The sequence below is a fragment of the Betta splendens genome, chromosome 6 (assembly GCF_900634795.4).
Source record: "Betta splendens chromosome 6, fBetSpl5.4, whole genome shotgun sequence".
Classification (NCBI taxonomy): Eukaryota; Metazoa; Chordata; class Actinopteri; order Anabantiformes; family Osphronemidae; genus Betta; species Betta splendens.
Window position 1 is genome coordinate 8,023,529 of NC_040886.2, and position 21,692 is coordinate 8,045,220.

General features: G+C 44.1%; 4 protein-coding genes and 1 long non-coding RNA gene across 7 annotated transcripts; 2 read left to right on the plus strand and 3 right to left on the minus strand.

The window, feature by feature from the left end:
* Positions 1-227: 227 nt before the first annotated feature.
* On the plus strand, positions 228-4,079 carry ada2a (adenosine deaminase 2a). 2 transcript variants are annotated; one of them, XM_029152905.3, is made up of 10 exons: positions 228-416; positions 819-1,119; positions 1,282-1,498; positions 1,645-1,858; positions 1,936-2,063; positions 2,157-2,247; positions 2,374-2,482; positions 2,556-2,713; positions 3,179-3,381; positions 3,486-4,079. In XM_029152905.3, the coding sequence occupies exons 2-10, from the start codon at positions 822-824 to the stop codon at positions 3,574-3,576; spliced, it is 1,509 nt and encodes a 502-aa protein (XP_029008738.1). In that variant the 5' UTR covers positions 228-416; positions 819-821; the 3' UTR covers positions 3,577-4,079. The 2 variants fall into 2 exon arrangements, with proteins under 2 accessions (XP_029008738.1, XP_029008737.1); XM_029152904.3 differs by having other exon boundaries at positions 229-416; positions 794-1,119.
* ribc2 (RIB43A domain with coiled-coils 2) lies at positions 3,602-5,813 on the minus strand. The gene is made up of 7 exons (XM_029152908.3): positions 5,585-5,813; positions 5,408-5,489; positions 5,031-5,330; positions 4,836-4,954; positions 4,559-4,753; positions 4,311-4,477; positions 3,602-4,223 (listed from the first exon to the last, which is right to left on the minus strand). The coding sequence occupies exons 1-7, from the start codon at positions 5,657-5,659 to the stop codon at positions 4,154-4,156; spliced, it is 1,008 nt and encodes a 335-aa protein (XP_029008741.1). The 5' UTR covers positions 5,660-5,813; the 3' UTR covers positions 3,602-4,153.
* Positions 5,814-6,080: 267 nt separating this feature from the next.
* LOC114856947 (probable polypeptide N-acetylgalactosaminyltransferase 8) lies at positions 6,081-11,359 on the minus strand. Of its 2 annotated transcripts, XM_029152896.3 has the most exons (11): positions 11,063-11,356; positions 9,919-10,240; positions 9,629-9,795; positions 9,223-9,409; positions 8,177-8,374; positions 7,964-8,078; positions 7,697-7,882; positions 7,448-7,585; positions 7,269-7,361; positions 6,993-7,163; positions 6,081-6,862 (listed from the first exon to the last, which is right to left on the minus strand). In XM_029152896.3, exons 1-11 carry the CDS (start codon positions 11,304-11,306, stop codon positions 6,743-6,745), a joined length of 1,941 nt encoding a protein of 646 aa, XP_029008729.1. In that variant the 5' UTR covers positions 11,307-11,356; the 3' UTR covers positions 6,081-6,742. The 2 variants fall into 2 exon arrangements, with proteins under 2 accessions (XP_029008729.1, XP_029008728.1); XM_029152895.3 differs by having other exon boundaries at positions 7,697-8,078; positions 11,063-11,359.
* Positions 7,500-8,693, plus strand: LOC114856958 (uncharacterized). The gene is made up of 2 exons (XR_003786157.3): positions 7,500-7,641; positions 7,752-8,693. It is a non-coding gene; the product is annotated as an uncharacterized LOC114856958 (long non-coding RNA).
* Positions 11,360-12,309: 950 nt separating the features above from the next.
* LOC114856957 (probable polypeptide N-acetylgalactosaminyltransferase 8) lies at positions 12,310-18,303 on the minus strand. Its single transcript, XM_029152915.3, has 11 exons — positions 17,746-18,303; positions 16,985-17,312; positions 16,695-16,861; positions 15,163-15,349; positions 14,554-14,751; positions 14,306-14,420; positions 14,021-14,206; positions 13,725-13,862; positions 13,513-13,617; positions 13,236-13,406; positions 12,310-13,037 (listed from the first exon to the last, which is right to left on the minus strand). Exons 1-11 carry the CDS (start codon positions 17,921-17,923, stop codon positions 12,918-12,920), a joined length of 1,893 nt encoding a protein of 630 aa, XP_029008748.1. The 5' UTR covers positions 17,924-18,303; the 3' UTR covers positions 12,310-12,917.
* Positions 18,304-21,692: the final 3,389 nt, after the last annotated feature.

Consider the following 21,692-nt stretch of genomic DNA (forward strand, 5'->3'; position numbering starts at 1 on the left):
TTCGGAGCAACATGTCAGTAATGGCAATAAAAACCGGTAGATATTGAGTTATAAAGGTAATCAAGCAGTAGCTAAACTTCCAAAACACACTACAACAAAAAGTTACTAGTTCCGAAAGCTGCACACGTCTCTGTACAACGTCTGACACAAGTAGCGTGCAGAACCTTTTCCCCCCTGTAGGGGGCGGTAATGCATCGTTTATTGTTTGCCAGTCACCAATCAGCGTCAAGAAGAAGATCTGGAAAACCCACTGGGTTGTTGTCTGGATTCAACTGTCGCTATCTACTGCGGCTTCATCAGTGTTTGTTTCGTAACAAAAAAAAAACAGTTTGGAACGAACACAGTTCCCACTGGCGCCGTCGACTACTTCCCTTACTAGGGTGCTTTTTACAAACTCGCTGACTGAAACTCATGATGTAAGTCCGTTTTGTTTTTGTCGAACATTGTTTACCTTGTATTATATGGCTATTTTCTTAAAATATCTGTGGACTCTACTTAGTTTCCCTTCAACATACTGTGTGAAGCTGTGGTCAACTGCTACAACTAGTATTTAACTCATAATTTTCTACCGCTAGCTAGTGGGGCAGCTAGTTTACACACCTGCCCGTTACCGAGTATCAGCAGATGTTGGAGGTTGAGTGTTTATTTTAATAGCCGTGTTATTGGAGCAGATGTTTCTCGCTTCCTTAAACGAGCTACCCTGTTTGTCTGCGGTTTTCACGGGGATGGTTCCACATGTATCACGCTGTGTTTTCTGCTGCGAACATTGTTTTTTGCCCTCTCTCGTATCCAGCTCTACAATACGAAACGCTCTGCAGGTCATGGCAATACAGCGGCCCCACGTGGCGGTGGTCTGTTTACTGCTGTGCTGCTTGAGCGGCGGTCACTCCATCCCAGACCCCAGGCAGAGGGAAGCTCTCATCCGCCTCGAGACCTCCATGCAGACAGGCGGCCACGAGGTGCTGACTGATGCCGAACAGCGGCTGGATGCTGTTTTATACAAACTGAAGCAGGTGGAGGTTATGAGAGCCGACTTTCCTCCAGCCATGCACTTCTTCAAGGCCAGGCATCTCATCAGGTCTAGTCCAGTCTTCAGTCTGCTGCAGAAGATGCCTAAAGGTATAATTGATCGACCAATTTAATTACAGTGTATACTGCTGTTACAGTATATAACAGGAATATATAATACACTGCTCTTGTTAAGCTCCTGGCAAAACCTTTTAGTCTTTATAAATTGTTGTACTAGTTTGGATACATAATAGTTATGTAAAACTTTTCCAGGAGCAGCTCTTCATGTCCACGACTTCTCCATGGTAGATGTAGAGTGGCTGCTGACGAATGCCACCTATCGCCCATACTGTTACATTTGCTTCACTGACGACCAGTCCATCAGATTCATCTTCTCGTCTCGTTCGCCCAAACCTGTGCCACACTGCTCTCCCTGGTACCTGCTGGAAAGTCTCAGGGCCAAGATGAACACCACAGAGCTGGACAACAGGTGATATGACTCTTTATGCAGTTCAGTGTGCAAAGACTGACTTCACAAGGTATCGCAGAACACAAAGCTGCACAGCACATGCTTATTATTGTAGTATGAAGCAGAACAGACTTTAAATTATACTGGCTTCCTATTTGCATTTTCAGCATAATGGGCAACCTCACGCTCTTCACTCAGCAGGATCCAGAAACTGTGTATCCCAGCCAGGATACAGTTTGGTTCAAGTTTGAACACACCTTTCGTGCAGTTTGGGGTCTGGTCACATATGCTCCTGTGTTCAGAGACTATTACTACCAAGGCCTCACCGAGTTATACATGGACAATGTCATGTATCTAGAGCTGCGATGTTTACTCCCTGAGGTAATTTAATGTCATAGTGTGTTCAGTTCAGCCTCTCTTCTTTTGGTTTGCTGCAGGTTTGGCTTATTTTTCCTCAGATATATGAGTTGGACGGCAGCACTCATGACAGAGCCTGGACGCTGAAGACCTACAAAGATGTTACTAGACATTTCAAAGCAGCCCACCCAGACTTTTTTGGAGCAAGAATAATTTTCACTGTCCAAAGGTGAAAGAATGAACCTAAAGTGAATTTTGTCCATTCAGCGTTTTAGTTTCATTTTGTCTTACTTATTGATCTTATAACATTTATGTCTTTTAGGCAAGTCAATGTATCTTTTATGACGAAAACTGTGGAGGAGGCTATGAAGTTACAGAAAAACTTCCCAGATATCATGGCTGGGTTTGACTTGGTGAGAAGCAGTAGTTGTATATACATCACAATACATCACCTAAAATCTGTTGTAATTTTGTAGAATGTAATGAATGAAAGAATGTAATTTTCTGAAATAGGCTTCACTTTCTCTCTGCATGTGCAGGTGGGCCGTGAAGACAAAGGCCGACCTCTGTGGTACTATCGAGATGCCTTGTCGCTGCCAATGGAGAGGGGGGTTACACTTGCTTTCTTCTTTCATGCTGGAGAGACAAGTGAGACTACTGATTTCACATTGCTGTGAGTAATATATGTCTGTAAATAATGATTTGTCCATACTACACACAGACCTTGAGGGTACAGAAGTGGACCAGAACGTGTTAGATGCTCTCCTCTTCAACACTTCACGCATTGGCCATGGATTTGCTTTGCTTCGTCACCCAGTGGCCAAAGGTCTGTCCAAGAAGGAAGACGTAGCTGTGGAAGTTTGCCCAATATCAAACCAGGTAGACTCAACTGAGCTCAACTGTTAAAATGGCAGAGCAAATGCTGTTGATGGGGGAAAAACAAAAAACTTTTTTTATTGTTTGTTTAAAGTATTGTATGTTCTAGTCAGAGTAGGGTTTAAATGTAGTTTAACGACGTGTATGTGTAAACAAAGCACAGATGGAAACACCTGATCTAAATGAACAATTAAGAAGTTTATTTCACTTCAAGCATTATCAATAAAACACAAACACAATTTAGACAAAAAACAACAACAATCCAGAACCTTAATAGGGGGGGAGGAAGGTCTTAAAATGTATATAAAAAACCTTTAATTCAGTCGTGAGGGAGCTGTCATTCAGGATGTCATCAGCATTTTGTCCACTAGTGGTCCCTGCTGGTCATTCACGCTGTACAATTGTGGTGTTTTATTTAATATAACTGAGCAGATGTTACATGCTGTTTCCATTTGTATCTTTACTCAGGTGTTAAAGTTGGTAGATGACCTCCGAAACCACCCGGCAGCTGTTTTAATGTCAGAGAACCACCCAATGGTCATCAGTTCTGATGACCCGGGGGTTTTCGGTGCCTCTGGCCTGTCCTATGATTTCTATGAAGCTTTTGTGGGGTTTGGTGGCCTCCGATCCAACATAGGCTCCCTCAAAGCATTGGCCAAGAACTCTATTAGGTGAGATTAATATGTAGAATTGTACATGGTTCTCACGTGGTTTGATGGTTTACGGTGACATGGCCAAATGGCTGCTCACTAATGTTTCTCTGTCTGTTTTTCAGATATAGTTCTTTGACAGCACAACAACAAGAGGAGGCCTTGGCTTCATGGCAGAGACGGTGGGATAAGTTTGTGTCTGAAAATGTCTTTTAGAAAAAAACCTTTTGTTTGTTTTTCTGAAGTTTGAGTGAATTATGAATGGAAATGGAAAATGCAACAGTGCTCTATAGGGAAACATGTTATCTCTATTTAATACAGTAATTACTTGAACTGTGCTGCAAACACATCAGTCAAAGGCATTAGGTTATGTCTATTTAACATGGAACATTTCAGTGTATTTGCTGATCCAGGTTTATTTACTGTAGGTTTTCAATGAGACAGCTGCTTCCCTTTAATCTGTTGTTTTGGGTTTTTGATTTGCTTCTTAAATGGGGATGGAAGAAAAGGCTTATTTTTATTTTTTTGTGTTTTTTGTTTTTGCTTGTTTGTTTTTATATATTTTTTTTATTGGGATATTTTCACATTAGGTTGTTTTACTCATGCTGGCTTATTTGTCACTGGAGCAGTAGCCTACGAACATTTCTTAAAAACATTTCAGAATCATCTCAGCAACCTAAATACTGTGAACTGCCTAAATTAAACTTTTAAAAACAACAGCTTTTATTGTGTGGTATTTTATTTAGTTTTTGTATCACGATCACTCCTTGTCACCGGTGCAGTGTGACATCCATCACCTCCTGCTGGTGTTGAATTTAGAGAAGAAGCTGTCATCGATGTGTCCTCTTTCAATATCCGGCTTACTAAAAACGACAGAAGTTGAAGAGCAGTGAGAAAATGAATACTGGAGTTAGATGGAACAGTGCTTCTAGACTATTTCAGTTACCGACCTCTGCTCGTGTATTTCAGCCAGCTTGACGTTGGTGCTGTCCAGGTGCTGCCTCAGCTGCCTGTTCAGCTTCGCCTGCTGCCTCTCTATCAGCAGAGCTGCACGGGCCGAGTCCAAGCGAACGCGCTCCTCACGATCCTCCTCCTGTTTCTTCATCATTTCTATCCTCTAGACAACACAGACACACGGTGAACAGGAATCCTACAGGCTGCTCCCCGACTCACTGAGTGTCTTTAATGGACGACGGACCCTTTTCTCCTCTATTTGATACTGCTGGTACTGGAGGACCTGCTGTAAGCTCTCCGGCGGGTCTCTCCTATCGCTGCCGGGACAAAGGCCGGGCACTGAGACGTCTGCACCCATCAGCAGCTGCTTCGTCGCCTCCGCTTGACTGGCTTTGTCCATGCGATCCTGCTCTTGTTGACGCTTTTCTTCAGCCTTTACCTGTTTGAGTCCAACAAATAGGCATAACGGAAAGTGCTTTTACACTGACACAAAGCAGAAAGCATTCAGCCTCGTGCCCCACCTTGGCCTTGTTGTACTCTTGGGTGTTCACGGCTGCGGCCTTTCTCGTCTCCACCTCGAGCCTCTCGAGCTGCGCAGCTTTCGCGTTCATGTCTTCTGTGCTCTGGACGTAGCGCCGCTCTGTCGCGCCGAGAACCGGAAGTGAGCCCACGCGTTTGCGCGTGTGTGAACTGAGGATCGGACCGGCCTGCGGTACCTTCCGCCTGAAGCCGACGTCGCCGTGCCTCCCGCTCGCGCTGCTGCTGGACGAGCCACTCTCTGAGCTGCTCCCTCTGTCGCCGCAGTCGACCTCCGCTGTCGGGATCCTCGCCCGCCAGTCCGGGGAGCATCATCTGCGCATCCGCTGGGTCGGTTCGTCCGCAGCGCCGCGGGTCGTTCGGGTCGTGCTGGTGCTGGTGCCGGTAGCTGACGATGGCCTTTTCCATCGCTCGCTTCTCCTTCTCCTCCCTGCTTTGGAGAACGGAGGCTACTCGGCTGTTATGTAGCATGTTAGCAGCTGTAAAGCGATATCATATTATCATATTAGAACCTGAGATGTGGGGAACAGTTAACTGAACGCAGGCCTTCTCTCACCGTGTGCATCTTGTTTCTTCTTGTCCTCCTCCTCTTGTTTCCTTTTCTCCTTCACCTGCTCCTTTATACCCTCCACGTCTACCTACAGTACGAAACGGCAACATATGGTCTGAATGGCAGTTTGAACACATTTACGGTTTTAAAGTTAACCAAAAGGGACTTTACGTGGCTTCTTACCCCACAGGTTCGTGTTTTCTCACTACTCGTCCGTTGCTTTCTGTGAGTCGCTCCGAGTATTTCTGCGTTGTGCATTTTTTGCTAAATATATTTACGCAGCCCTACGACCCGGCACAGACCCTGGTCACGTCCTCGACGCGTCCATACTTCAAACACTGGTTGCTAAGAAACCGGCGTTTCCCGCACTTCCGCGTGACGTCGCCTTTTTTCCGTCCAAAGATCAAAGAGCCGCTAGAAGAGGACTACGTATGTAAAACGGTGTCTGAAGCCTGGCGAGAACTTAACTTTGTTATTTACAAAGGAAACTAAGGATCTTGAGACTTTTTTTTTCTTTTCAAAAACAGCATTAGTGCTTAAAGAACTGATTTGGCCACTCTGGCCACCGCTTTCTCGCTGCCCGTTGTTCAAAAGACTGAATTCTGGAAATAAACAATTCAGAAGGCATTGGAATTGATAAAATTGTATTTTGATTAAAAAATCAGACCTGAAACATCAGTTAGTTGTTTAAAAAGACTTTTATTTAAAATACGTTAAAGCTATTTACAAGTATCAGTTTTCACAAATAAAAATATTTGAAACCGTGTTTACATCTACTTACAGTAAACCAATAACTTAAGAAAACACATTCTTTACTATTTCTGAAATTCAGGAGATTTTATTTCTTTAATTAAACCACCACCGTAAAAATAATTTTTAATTATTTAAAAAATATTTTTTATTTATTATTAAATTATTATATATTATTATAAAATAATTAACAAATATTATACGCTACATATAGAGTATAACATAAAAATAAACGACCTCAAAGGTAAAGTTGTAACCCATTTCCTAATCTCAACTGTGCTTTTATTCCTTTGTCTTTTATTGTGTTAGTGTTACTATCAGCTGCTTCTGAACAGTTTGTCCTGAGTGACCTGTTTTTATTACAACCAGGTTAAATCATCGTTTCAGAACAAGATGAAAGGAAGACATGATGTGTTTTTGTCATTAGAAATCTATTCGAACGTTTCACAGTCTGGTACAAAAACTATTTTTGAGCCTTAGTCAAAAGAATGTGAGAATATTCTACAAAACTTATCATTTTATTTTTTTGGTGCTACTTACATCACATCATATACAGTCCAATACTTCTGCAGAGAAGTGTTAACAGTCACGTCAAAAAGGTTTAATTAGGTTCTGAATTTCCCACACTTGACCAGAACACTCCTGTATTAGAAGTTTCTTATTTTTAATTTCCAAACATCGATTTGTCTGTCTGTTTTTTATTGTCTTGCCCTGAAAAAAAAAGCAGACAAAGTAAGGACAAAATAAATATTAGAAATAAGAACATTTGCAATAAGGTCACCTTATTTTGCTATATTTTGGGTAGCGTCATACTCATAGAAATATTATTATCGTGTGTTACCTGAGTAAAGTCCCAGTATATTCCCATTCCTTTCTGCATAGCCTCTTTGCAGGGGTACAGACCAGGCTCCGTGTCTTTATTGTTGACGTCGGTTAAACACCTGTTGTCGTTGTATTTGTGGGACTTGATGCCACCAACATACAGTTCACCGCTTTTACGGTAATAAGTAATCTGGAAATATCCCAAGCAGACAGTTAATCAATGACACAACTAATAGAGTTCAGGTTCTGTACAACAATCCTGCATGATATTACTCTCCACAGGTCCATCACCTACTTGTGGTCCATAGTAGTAACAGGGGTAGGCAATGGGCGTGTGGCCTGGTTGTGGGCCTTGATCTATGCACATACTAGCATTAATGTTCTTCAGCTGCCAAAGAGAAAATGCATGCAAGAACTTAATTAATGTACTGAGACATAGGACACGCAATGAGCAGTAGATGAAACCAGACTCACCCCCCCGTAGGCCACGAGGTCGTCCCACGGGTCCAGCTTTGGATACACGTTTTCCAGGTACCATTTAAAAGGTTTACACTTCAACTTCTCTCTGAGTTTTTTCCTTTCAGAGACGTCTCCTATGTCAAATCCGTGATTCTACAGAAGCCAAAAGTCGATTACTCTTGAGCTGCTGATAACTTCCAATTCTACCAGTGAGTACAAACATGTTTTATAAGGTACAGACTGCGGTTCCGTTTTGCTCAGCACCTCGAATGGCAAGTTCCACGCCAGGTTGACGTTGTGCTTGTATTCATCCATCCAGACCTCGGCCACTCGCAGGGCGTTCCTCTTCATGGCGGGACCCAGGTCCCGCATGTACGGCTTGTGGTATCGCTCGATGTGGGCGATCTTGGAGCACGGCACCACTTCGACGCTGCCGCCGCACGTCCACACCTTCGGCGTGGGATCAACGTCATGATTTACAGCACAAGCAAACGGTTTTGACCCAAGTCCAGACAGAGGCCGATCACTCACGCGAATTCCCAGCTCAACGTTTTCCCCACCGTACACTCTCATCCCTTCATCGAGGACTCCAACTTCCCCCAGGAACTTCCTTTCAGCAACAAAGATTCCCATGACAGACGGACTCCTGAAAAAAAGTCATTGTAAAACACATATTATGTACATAATATGTACTTCAGTTTCTTTATAAATCCAAACATGACTGACTGCTGGACTTGAACTCACTTCCCAGGCAGAGAGCCGTCTTTCAGCTTGTAATAATCTGGAGTAAAGCCCTCGTACATGCACCACAAGGCCCAGTCGAAGGCGTGCGCCGCCGGCTCGTAGCGAATGACCCGGAGGTCATCGAAGTTGACCCTGTCAAACACAGGGGACACCACCACGGTGCGGTCGCCTTTGATCTGTGTCAGCAGAGGTTCTGCCCTGCGTCAAAAAGGAGTAGAAGCAAACAACATAATAGTTACAATATTATTATTAATATTTTAGACTTTTATTTGTTACTGGGTTTGGGTGGATGCTGGCCCTGGATAACCCTACAGTATGTTCCTCAATAACTTTGTGCTATGTCACCCGTCACAATGTAAAAGATTGATGATTTTCCAGTGTCTCTGATAGAACAATAGACCTGCACCCTTATTACCAACAGGCTGTTTTTGTTATGGATCAGTGCTAGTCACTCCTTTATTACCTCACTGCCTATTAATGTGACTGTAATGTGATATTTAAACAGGTGGAGCACACAGCTTCCTGGTTGGTAGGATGCCTGTAATTATAATTATAATGGGGAAATTATTTATCATGGATCAAACCACAGACCTTTGCCGACGCTCTACCAACTTCGCTACCATTCCACTGTGCTTCGTCTCGTTCATACACAAAGCAAAGTAGAAGTCGTGGCAGCAGAGACTGAAAAAGGTTCTGTGCAGTTGTTAGGAGCGGGTAATGACCTAGTCTGGTTCTGAAGGTCTGTGAGTCCGCGCTCGTCTCTGTTTGCCAGTGCTGCCCTTGTGCAAGACCTTAACTGAACCCTGAGCTGCCGCAGCAGAGCTGCTCAGAGGCCGGAGGATCAGACTGTGGTTACGCTGGATGCTTATGAATGTGTGTGACTGTGAGGGCGTAACCTGCATGTCGCTATCAGCAGAACCGTGACGGCAGTTTAGCACACAATAGGGGTTTGGAGCGGTATTGGCGTGGTGCACTGCATCCGTGCAGATGTGTGACTTGGCCTGAAAGGTCACACGCGGCTAGCAGCGCTGTGGCCACGTTCGTACCACATGTCGTGGACCTCGATGTGAGCGTCCAGGATGGCCACCACGTCGGCGGAGGAGGCTCTCCACCCGGAGGCCCTGGCGTAGGCGAGCCCCCGCTGCTCGGTGTGCCTCACCCTGACGAAGCGAACCGTCGGGTGCTGCTGCTCCAGCATCTTCACGTACGAGTCCAGGTCCCCCTTCAGGTTCTCTGAATCAAGGAAACAGCGGGAGGATGAGATCGAAGACTGAGGGGGAAACTGGCTGAACATGTTTTATTAAAGGAAGTTCAACAAAGCAACGCGTACACTACAGTACAGTGTTAACTACTAATATGCAAAGTGTACACAAAACACGATGCACTATGTGCATTTCAACTCATGCACGCTAGCTCCAGTGCAGAGGCATTGCTAATATGCGGCAGACCAACCATTGTTGCTGTTGTCGTCCACCATCACGATCTCCTTCAGCAGGTCCTTGGGCGTGCGGTCGATGATGCTGCGCAGTGCTCGTTTGAGGATGGACAGGGCTTCGTTGAGGTAGATCAGCACCACGCTCAGACTGGGCAGGTCCTTGGGGTAGCTCTTCTTCAGGCATCTGAACCACGGGAGGAGAAAGAGGGAAGACGCGGTCAGCAGAGACAGCAGAGTGTTGGGTTGGGAGTGAGGTCTGGACCTTTGACTGGGCGTCGCCGCGGCTACTATCGGGATGCACTTGTACCTTGAATCCCTGGTGTCTGGAAGAGCTCGGTTCAGAGGGAGGCGGTCGCTGAGGAAGACGTTGTAGCCGTACTTCTCAAACAGATCCTGTGCCTCTCTTTGGTCGTCCTCGGACAGATTCTCCCCCCACTGCTTGAACAGAGGGGAGTTGGGGAAGACTTTACTGGACTTGCTGTCTTTGGGAGGCTTCTTCTCCTCCTGGGCATCCGCCTCGGGTTGTTTGTTCTGCTTTTGACCAAGCTCTGCAGCTCTTCTCTCTCTGTTGTCCTCCACCATCTTCTGTATGGCGTCCTGCTTTTTCTCGAAGGCTCGGATTATGTTGGCTTGACAAAAAAGCAAAACATAAAAAAAAAAACAGAGCGAACAAAGTTAGACCCAAAAATACTTGAAAAACCATTAGCTGAATGGGGAAGTAATGTAAAGAATTTCTTATATCAGAACGGTTTCCTCCTTAGGTCTTTTAGTATCAGCAAATATTGTAATTATCTTTAGAAAGAGGTTAAAGAAAACAAACATGTCTATAAGTGATACTGGTCTCTGCAGAAAATAATAAATCCAAACTAATTAGTGGATTAGCAAAGCACACATGACTAATCCTGACATCACATGTTTTTCTGGATCTGTGTTGCACTTTGAAGCGTCACACGATGTTCCATATCATGTTCCATATATATATCATATATGAAAACAATGTTCTGGCATCGCCGCAAACCCATAAGCATTTGTTTCCTAAAATATTGTTCCCTGAACAGAAACCACCGTTAAAGTTGACTTTTTCATGTCTGACATTTGAAACAGAATAAAACTAAATGTTTTGATAAATCAACTCTATTGAGCTCATTTACTCGAGACCGGCGTCAAAAAACACATTATTCCGTGTTTTTATGTATCAACGCGCGAGAGGGTGAGTTGAGCGCTGTGCTTCTTAAGCGGCACCACCTCGTTTTATATAAATAAAGTTTCAAATTAAAAATAAAATTTCTCTAATTGAATAAATATGCGATTCTCCAACGCGTGTAATATTACCACTAGTAAAAAAAACGAATGAGCAGGTTAAAGATATTCCAGTTAGGCAATTTAATTATTCGGGAAATGTTTCTCCCCCATTTTCGCGTATCTCCACGGGATAGAGTGACTCCACTCACTGAGGTTGCTGAGGCTCGCCTCCAGGTCCGAGAAGCTCCTGCTCATCCGCACCGCTTCGTGCGTCTCTCCTCCGCCGGTCCAGCTTGTGACAGATCCTCTATTCAGAAAGAAGCCAAAGTAGAAAAAAATCCCGACGCCCCCCAGGACGACGAGGGGCCTCTTGAACCACAATGCCCTCATGCTGACATATGCGCACTGACCGACAAGTGCCGCAACACTGCGCGGCGGCGCAGGGCAGCGCATATAAGCGCAGAGCAAAGTTGGGTTAGTGAACGAACAGGTTCAGCGGCAAAAACTGGCCACATGTACACCACGGTATTTTGTACGTGATCGCTGATGAATTGCGGTACGTAGCCACCTGTCGACGGGCGCAACTTCGTGCTGGAAATTGCGTCACTGGCTCCAGCACATCGCGTTCGTTTCAAACAGCAGTTGATAATTGTTTAGCTTTGGTCGTTTCTCTTATTTTGTTATGCTTTTGCTTATTCATTTATCTTTTGTGTGTTTTTGTATTTGCAGCACTTTGTAACCTGTAAGTGCTTAATAATAACGATAATAATAATGTTCCTTTCAATTAGCGCTTTGAGTGACTCAGCACATCCATAAAGGCACATGTCATTCATAATGTCACTGGAAATCCGAGTGAACTGTGTCTCTACAATAGGTGACGTGCTGGAAGCTATGTGGACCAGCCACAGCCTGCTGGGACTTTTTTTATTCATTTGAGAACGTGTCGGAACAACCGGGGTGTGTTAGTACGTCACACACAAAGGAGGCTTCTTGTTGTTGTGATTTGTATTCAGTTTTGGGACAGTATTTGTGTTTCTTGTCTGACCAGTTGTCCTTGAAAGTGCTAAGTCAGCTGTAACTAACTGGAAGACTTTTGTCATTTTGATTTATCTAGATTTCTATAGCAGTGACTGAATTTTAACATCAATATAAAAGTTCCCATAGTTTCATGAAATGTCTCTTTTGCACAGCAGCTTTGGAACCAACACGTATATTATAAAGGGCTCCTGCTGTCATCAGCCTAGGTACTAATAGGTAACAAATGATACTGGTTTTACAAGTCCTGCGTGTTATTACCCTCATACCCCATGTGATTGGCGTAGGCATAAAACACTGCTCTGTTTAAATATAGATCAACGAGTGCCACAGGGAAACTGATTCCTGAAACAACAAGGAAACTGTCTCCAAAATCAGTGACACACGTAACTGGCCAAATATTCTAGTAGAGGCATCAATGCACAGATTTTATCAGACATCAGAAAGTAACAAAATGTTTATGTTGCAATCTTTGTCTAATTACAGCTCAAACGACTAAACACGTTGAACAACATAATCCTCAGTAGTGAGCGTCACCGCTTTTATGTGCAATAGATTCCAAAGAGATGAAAACAAGCACAACATCGCTATTGATTTTCAGGTCAAATGAATTGTTGTATGGTAAATGAACCAGTTTATTCTTTTCACAATCCTATATTATTTTTTAAAATAATAATAAATAAATTTACTTCTTCACTATTGAGACACATTAGGGACACATTAGATTTGTGCGTGCGTAAACGGGTCTGTGCGAGTGTAACCAGATTTGTAATTGTAGACTTAGTGGGGCTATACAATGCTTACACTTATAATTTGGGGCGTTAAAATTACAAAACAAATCTAATGTGACCCTTATTTGACACCATACTTCACCTTGTGAAGGCAGCACCTGTAACAGTAGATAATGCACCAAAATTCCCATAATAAACGTAATAAAATGACAGTCAGCTGCTTCATTTTATTTGTCTCCTTGCTGATGAGAGAGGTTCCTGACGTCAGAGCGGCGGTCCTCTCATCCACTCTTTCAGGTCAAAACATTTTCAACATGTGTTCAATTTGCCACACTTGACCCGAGCACGGCTGCACGAGAAGCTTGGCGTTTTTAATCTCCAGACATCTTTTTGTGTGTCTGTTCTTCAGCTCCTTACCCTGAAAAAGAGAGGAAACTTTACAAACAGGAACTAGCGACGAAGGAATGAAACAGGCACCGCCTCATAATTAATAGATTTTTCATAGAGGATGTTTGAGAGAACAGACACTATATTAATAAATCAACAGTTAAAAATAAATGTATAAATATGACGACTGATTACATTTGTCTATGTAGATTACTGTGTGTATTACTACCTGAGTAAAGTCCCAGTATGTTCCCATTCCTTTCTGCATAGCCTCTTTGCAGGGGTACAGACCAGGCTCCGTGTCTTTATTGTTGATGTCGGTTAAACACCTGTTGTCGTTGTATTTGTGGGACTTGATGCCGCCAATGTACAGTTCACCGCTTTTACGGTAATAAGTAATCTGGAAATATCCCAAGCAGACAGTTTAACAGTGACACCAATGACAGAGAAAGATGGGTCCTTTCTACAGGCCTGTGTGTTACCACACCCATCAGGGCATCCATTACCTGAGGTAGATAGTAGTTGTAGTCATAGAAGCAGGTGTAGGCGATGGGCGTGTGGCCTGGCTGCGGGCCCTGGTCTACACACATACTAGCGTTAACATTCTTCAGCTGCCGGTGGGAAAATGAGTCCTATTCAGTGGAACTGGTTATGGATGTTTTGTGAAAGCACAGAGAGCGTAGCCTGCAGCGCTGGCACAGAAAAAAACCAGACTCACCCCCCCGTAGGCCACGAGGTCGTCCCACGGGTCCAGCTGTGGATACACGTTGTCCAGGTACCATTTAAAAGGTTTACACTTTAACTTCTCTCTGAGTTTTTTCCTTTCGGAGACGTCTCCTATGTCAAATCCGTGATTCTACAGAAAACAAACATCACTGGTAATAAAGAGAATTTCAAAATAAAGTCCTAACTGCCCTTACTTTTCATCACACGTAACTTGTTTCATTTAGAACATTTAAATAAACCCATACTTGTTTAGATTAAGGAGTGGGTGGTACATGTTTTGCTCAGCACCTCGAATGGCAAGTTCCACGCCAGGTTGACGTTGTGCTTGTATTCATCCATCCAGACTTCGGCCACTCGCAGGGCGTTCCTCTTCATGGCGGGGGTCAGGTCTGGCAGGTACGGCTTGTGGTATCGCTCGATGTGGGCGATCTTGGAGCACGGCACCACTTCGATGCTGCCGCCGCACGTCCACACCTAGGATCAACATTACAAGCTACTTACAGTAGTAGTACCGTGTATCCAGCTGTGACTGCATATTGTAGTTCACTTTTGATACTGGTGCAGTCTACTCACACGTATCCCCATCTCAACGTTTTCCCCACCGTACACTTTCATTCCTTCATCTATTAGTCCAATTTCCCCCAGAAACTTCCTGTCGGCGACAAGGATCCCCATGAGAGATGGACTCCTAAAGCCAAACATTATAAGTGTTAATACAGCCTGTACGCTTTTATGACTAACGGCAACCTTATGTCTAGTAACTACATAACAGTGATGTGCTGTTCATCCTTTGCTGGACCTAATGTTGTTCTTGAACTCACTTCCCAGGCAGCGAGCCGTCTTTCATCTTGTAATAATCTGGAGTAAAGCCCTCGTACATGCACCACAAGGCCCAGTCGAAGGCGTGCGCCGCCGGCTCGTAGCGAATGACCCGGAGGTCATCGAAGTTGACCTTGTCAAACACAGGGGACAGCACCACGGTGCGGTCGCTTTTGATCTGTGTCAGCAGAGGTTCTGCCCTGCGTGACGGAGAGGAAAGAGAGACGGAAGTTTGCTTTTCTTCTGGTCCTGTTTATAAGGTTTAGTGATTAAGCATCAATTCTAAATGGTTTCCACTTCATCAAGCTTCTCATTGTAAACTCTTGTGCATGTCCTTCTCTCCCATTTATGACAAGGATGTTTAACCCTGACTGGATCAGATTGTAGATCCTGTTTAAACAAAGACAGTGTGTCTCTGCAAACACGCTGGATGTGTTAATACCCCCCCAGCATGAAACTGTGTAAATACACTGAGTGCGTTTCTCAGTGCTGTTAATCGCTTGTAATGTCAAAGTAATTCCTGCTGAAGATAAACATTCAAAAATGATTATATAAAGCTGAAATCGCTCACATGTAACCTGTGACTAACAGCGCTGTGTCCACGTTCGTACCACATGTCGTGGACCTCGATGTGAGCGTCCAGGATGGCCACCACGTCGGCGGAGGAGGCTCTCCACCCGGAGGCCCTGGCGTAGGCGAGCCCCCGCTGCTCGGTGTGCCTCACCCTGACGAAGCGAACCGTCGGGTGCTGCTGCTCCAGCATCTTCACGTACGAGTCCAGGTCCCCCTTCAGGTTCTCTGAATCAAGGACACAGTGGGAGAATGATTAGAGGTTGTGGGAGAATGGGCTTGACAAAAGTCAATTCAATTCAATTCAATTCAAGTTTATTTATAAAGCGCCAAATCACAGTTATCAAAGTTATCTCAAGGCACTTTACAAGGTGAGGTTTGAGACCTTACGCAACTAAACCCAACAAATCACACATACTAATAATGTGAATAATTACAATTTGACGGCAACGGTGGTGAGAAAAAACATACTATAATCTGAAGCTAAAGCTAAAGCTTTTTATTTAATGGTGTGTCTCTGTGATTTTTAGGCCCAACAATAAACCTCGGAGCTTTTGGTATAAACTCAATTTTGTCTGAATTTAGTTGAAGGATGTTTGGGGATTTTGATGTAAAGTTTGAATTTTGATTAGTTGATCTGTTTCATTTGGTTCCAAAGATATATAGCTGAATGTCATCTGCATAGCAGTGGATATCTATAGAATGCTTCCTAATAATATCACCAGAGGAGACATGTATAGACTGAACAGTATTGGACCAAGCACAGAAGTCTGCGTTACTCCATAGCTAATCCTTGGAGAATTTGTCATTAACATGAACAAACTGGAATCTGTTCAACAAATAGGATTTAAACCATCCCAGTGCTGTTCCTTTGATTTCGATGCTATGTTCTAGTCTCTGTAATAGACTGTTATGATCAATTATATCAAACACAGCACTAAGATCTAACAGGACAGAACAGAAACTAGACCATTGTCTGATGCTAAGAGAAGATCATTAATGACTTTAACCAGAGCTGTTTCTGTGCTATGATGTTTTCCAAATCCTGAATGAAAATCTTCATAAAGGTTATTCCTACTCAGGTGGTCAGATAGTTGTCTAGCTATGATTTTTTAAAGAATCTTTGAGATAAAGGGTGAATTTGAAATGGGCCTATAGTTGGCTAGTTCTCCAGGGTCCAGAGTAGGTTTTTTCAATAAAGGTTTGAGCACAGCCACCTTAAAAGCCTGTGGTACATAGCCTTTATGTAAACATTTATTGATTTCATTTAATATGGGCAAACTGATTCAAGGTAGAACCTCTGGTTGGGATTGGGTCTCAAAGACCAGTGGACGACTTGGAGGAGTTAATTATTGATAACTCAGTATGTCAACTCAATATGATAAGTAAGACAGAGGTCTTGTCAAATTTAGGGATGATGGCTCTAGACCATGATTTCTGTCATTTGCTGAAGAATCTTTTCTCTAATGGTGATAATTTTATTAGTAAAAAGTTTATAAAGTCAAAAGTGGCAACGTTTGTTTGCTTATTTGGTGTTTGCACAGTCTGATCCATTTGTAACTAACCAACCAACCATTGTTGCTGTTGTCGTCCACCATCACGATCTCCTTCAGCAGGTCCTTGGGCGTGCGGTCGATTATGCTGCGCAGTGCTCGTTTGAGGATGGACAGGGCTTCGTTAAGGTAGATCAGCACCACGCTCAGACTGGGCAGGTCCTTGGGGTAGCTCTTCTTCAGGCATCTGAACCACGGGAGGAGACAGAGGGAAGACGAGGTCAGCAGGGACAGCAGAGTGTTGGGTTGGGAGTGAGGTCTGGACCTTTGACTGGGCGTCGCCGCGGCTGCTATCGCGATGCACTTGTACCTTGAATCCCTGGTGTCTGGAAGAGCTCGGTTCAGAGGGAGGCGGTCGCTGAGGAAGACGTTGTAGCCGTACTTCTCAAACAGATCCTGTGCCTCTCTTTGGTCGTCCTCGGACAGATTCTCCCCCCACTGCTTGAACAGAGGGGAGTTGGGGAAGACTTTACTGGACTTGCTGTCTTTGGGAGGCTTCTTCTCCTCCTGGGCGTCCGCCTCGGGTTGTTTGTTCTGCTTTTGACCAAGCTCTGCAGCTCTTCTCTCTCTGTTTTGGCTGTCCTCCACCATCTTCTGTATGGCGTCCTGCTTTTTCTCGAAAGCCCGGACTGTGTTGGCTTGACAATAAAAACAAAGAGCGGAATGAGACGCACTTTCAGAAAATATTTGAACAGACAAGGAAGTGATGTTATCTACAGAATCTTTTATTTAAACAACAGATGTACATATAAGACAAGTATTCTAATCCATGTACTGTTGTGTCAAACACAACATTTGCATACAACTTCATATTTCCATGAAGACAACAGACCAACCAGAAAAAGACAAACACAACCAATGTGAGAGAGTACACATCCTACACATACACACAACTCAGGAAAGGATTGCATTAAGTATCATATAGGTTAACAGACATTTAGACACAAACTATTTTTGGAATAAACATCCCATTTATTGTCTCTTTTTATAGTGAGGAACTGGAGTGAAGGACAAAGATGCCAGAGTCAGGTGGCTGTGTGGACTAGAAGAGGACCCACTGTCTCTACTCACTGAGGTTGTTGAGACTCGCCTCCAGGTCGGACAAACTCCTGCTCATAGACAGCGAGCCTGCGTCTTTTCCCGTCTTCACCGTGGGCTCGTATCCTCTCTTTAGAAACATGGCCGTGTAGACTATGAACCCGATGCCTGCCAGTACGAGCACCGGCCTCTTTGACCACATTCCTCTCATGCCGGCTGTAGTCCACCGACATAAACGGCAGATGATGATCCTGCAGCCCGACCACGCAGCCACCAGAGGATACGGAGCCAAGGAAAAGAACAAAGCTCACACGCAGGGATGTAGAATGAGGTGTTCAGGTGTTCCAACATGTTTCTGGATTACTGTATAGTTGCAAAAAAAGGTGTGTCTGCTTGCATCATGAAATAATAAGCACCTAGTGTGTGAATATATCCATATATAAACACATATTTACACTGTGTGCTAATACAGTATGGCAGCATGAGTCAGTTTTGTGGTCCACAGGCTAAACTGAAGACCTTTATATAGCATTAATATTTATTCATATGTATTCATATTACCATGCAACCGTTGTTGTTGTGCTTGGGGGACTGGATCGCCATTGCTGGTAGAAAACCATGCACCTTAGCGCACCGTTCCCCAACCGGTAGTCCCACGTGTCCAGACGTGGGTAAACATCGTCCGGGTGTCACTTCAAAGGTTTACATGGGAGCTTTTCTCACAGCTTCCTCCTCTCAGATGCTTTGACAATATCAAATCCGTGACGCCGGGTTTTTAGACTGTGCATGAAAAGTTTTCTTTACACAACACATCTCAGGTTTGAAGCGTGACATCAGCAGATTGAATGACAGCTTTAAACTTTTACTTTGCAGACAGTAGTGTAAATGAATCTGCTTCACCAAGCAAGATGTAACCTTTAAACTCCTCCAGGTTAAAGGGTAGAAAAGCTGTTAGGAAATAAATGTGGTTCTTCTAGAAAAACAATGTAGCTAACAATTAACAGATCTATAAAAACCTGTAGCTTAGGAACCATGACACTCATGCCATCCTTGGCTTATGGGTGCTTATTATAATTGGCGCGAGCTCTTGCTGTGGGCAGACTTGAGAAACAGGCATGACTCAGCACAATGCGCAACATTCCTCCCCAACAACAGCTACTGGGAGATTTATGCATTTTAGTTTATCTGCAGAACATAAAAAATATGTGCAAACAAAAGACACAACTAGTGCAAAGGTAAGGAGAGGTAAGTGAGGACCGACACCAAAACAGGTAATGGCTGCCGGGACTCTCTCCTTATTCCTCCCGAGTGATTTTGTCCAGTTTTATGTTAGTGTGTATGTGAAACTCGTGTCTTGGCCTCAGAGAACAGAGGAAGTAGAAAAAGATCTGAAAATGAAATGTATTCTACAAAACAAACACCACAAACTGTAAGTTTTGTCAACCTTTGGGTCCATCCAGGTGGATGTGAACCACCACAAGGAACGACCTCTATGCCTCCTCCACGGAGCCACGCCTGCATTAAAGGGATTCGAGACAATGAATTATGCAGCTCTGGCTTGTTGATAGGAAAAGGCTTGTCTGTTGATTCTTGATACTGTAGGTTTTCTGTCTGCTGCAAAGGTTTCCAAAGCAAAAGACTCCTGTGAGCAACCAGCACAATTGCAGCGTTGGTTGCTCTCAGGAGTCCTTTTGTTTTGGATATCATAGGTTTATTATATCTACTTTTGCTTATCATTTGTCTTACTGGCAAATGCACTTGTTAGCGCTGTCATCATTGTCTGTAAAGTCAACGCCCATTTTCCAGGCAGCTGACAAACGTAGAACAAATGTTTGCACTTTTTAAGTTTACATGTGTAAATATGGATCTGATAATAAAAGATATAATTATCTGATATGTAAAAAGGTTAACAAATGCCTGAGGAAACATATGTGAGGCCACTCTGCACTCCTTCCAGGTTGCCGTCTTTAGCAATTTAAGGCCAAAGGAGCCATAAAGGCACCACATAACCCAGTCCAAGCCCCGAGAAGCTGCTCGGTATGGTGGATCTTATCAAAAACAGGCGACACCACCACCGTCCCGTCAGTCTTGAGACTCACACCTCCCGGCCAGACAATAGGGCCACCTACAGCCCCCAACAGTCACGCCCAGCCGTCGCAGGAGAAACAGGTCAGCGGATGATGCAGTAAACCTGGGACTCCACGACATCCTGCAGCACCTGGATCACCCGGCACACTCTCAGCCTTCACTACCAACACCCCTGGAATATTCCACCACAAACTGACCCATCTCACCGTCCCTGACCCCCCGTGTCAGTGGATCAGGAGCTTCCTGAGGCAGCAGGTGAGGCTGGGCAGCATCACATCCCATCACAACATCACTGCTGACCCCACACACCCTTAAAACTCCTCCCTCTGGCAGGCGTCACAGAGCAATGGCCACCAGAACCACCAGACACAGAGTCAGCTTCTTCCCCCAGGCTGTGTCTGAGCTGAACTCTCCAATCACATAGAGAAAGGACTAAATGAAACATGTGTGCTGCAATGTTTTATGTATCCTATTTTGTTTTACTAGTTACTAATAACCTATGTATATAAATGTTTATAACTGTAAATAATATGTAACCAATTAATGTTCGGGATGAGGGTATAAAAAGATGGAGTCAGACCGGATGCAAATCTATGTTTGTCTTGTGCAAACCTGGCGAATAAAACTGATTCTGAGTCTGATCCTGACTAGCAAAGGTTCCTGCACAGACACCAAAGCGAAAGAGTGCACAGTAGGAGACAGTGTAACAGCTGTCGTCTTTCTGATTCCCTGAGGCACTTCTTGACTTTAAAACCTGCACCTTTCATCTCACTTTAACTTTGACGTGTGCGTCCAAAATGGCACCTCATCAGCGGTGGCACGCTTTCAACTGAGCTCTGGGACTGGGCCAAGCCCATTGCCTCGCTTTCTTAACAAGTCTGGGCCTCTCTGTGTGAATCTGATCTATGTAGTCTGGCAACATTTTTTCAAGGTTGTCTGAATCAAAGTGTAATACGAGATCAGGCAGATCAGCATATGAAACCAACTGTAAGTAAGTCATTGTCAATGATTTCATGGAGCAGGTGTGTTGGTGTGGGTGATGGTGCTTCTTACTGTCCTCTAGGCAGACAGAGCCTCGCTGACGTGGACCAGCACCACGCTGATGCTGGGCAGGTCAGACATCTAAAAGGTGTGATGAGCAGCACCAGCATCGGTGTTTCAGCCTGTATTTATTTATTTTTCCTTGTATTGGAGCCACAAATGTGAAACAGACTTTGAGCCCTTTGTTCCACTGCCCCTTTTGGCAAACACAAAAGACTTTGGTTACAACTTTGGCACCGCAGTCTGGGAACAAGTCCATTAACCTCCTCTATGAGCTTCTTTGGTGAAGTGTGTTTGTAAAAAAGACAAAGATATATTTGAAGCTGTTCCTGTAAGTAGGTCATTCAAGAGGATGACTCCAGACACACACACACATACATGTTTTGCTTTATTTCAGTCCTATAAAAATGCAATAAAGAACCTGAAGCAGGCGGTTTGACAACTATCCCTGAGTTAAAGCTTTGTTGTTTGCATGGGTTTATTCCCTCCAACCAATACAAAGACATTTATTGCCCTGTTTGGGACAGGCACCATTTGCTGATTGCATTTGTTGATAAACTTTAACACACAAATATGCAACATTGCACAACAGACAAATGTTGCGCAAGAGAGTCTTCATTCTGATTAGCTGCCACATTGTCTCTAATAGACTTTGACAACAACCGGTGAAGCCTCACCAAGCGCTTGTCTCACGAAAACCAACAGTAAAGGTGTGTTTAAACCTGGTTGACTTTCCAAAGGGAAAGTCCTTTTCTTTTAACCACAGCGGCCCCTTGTGGCAAGTAGATAATTACAGCACCTGTGCAGGAATAACCCGGTGTGAAAAGCAACGTCATGACTCATTACTCAAG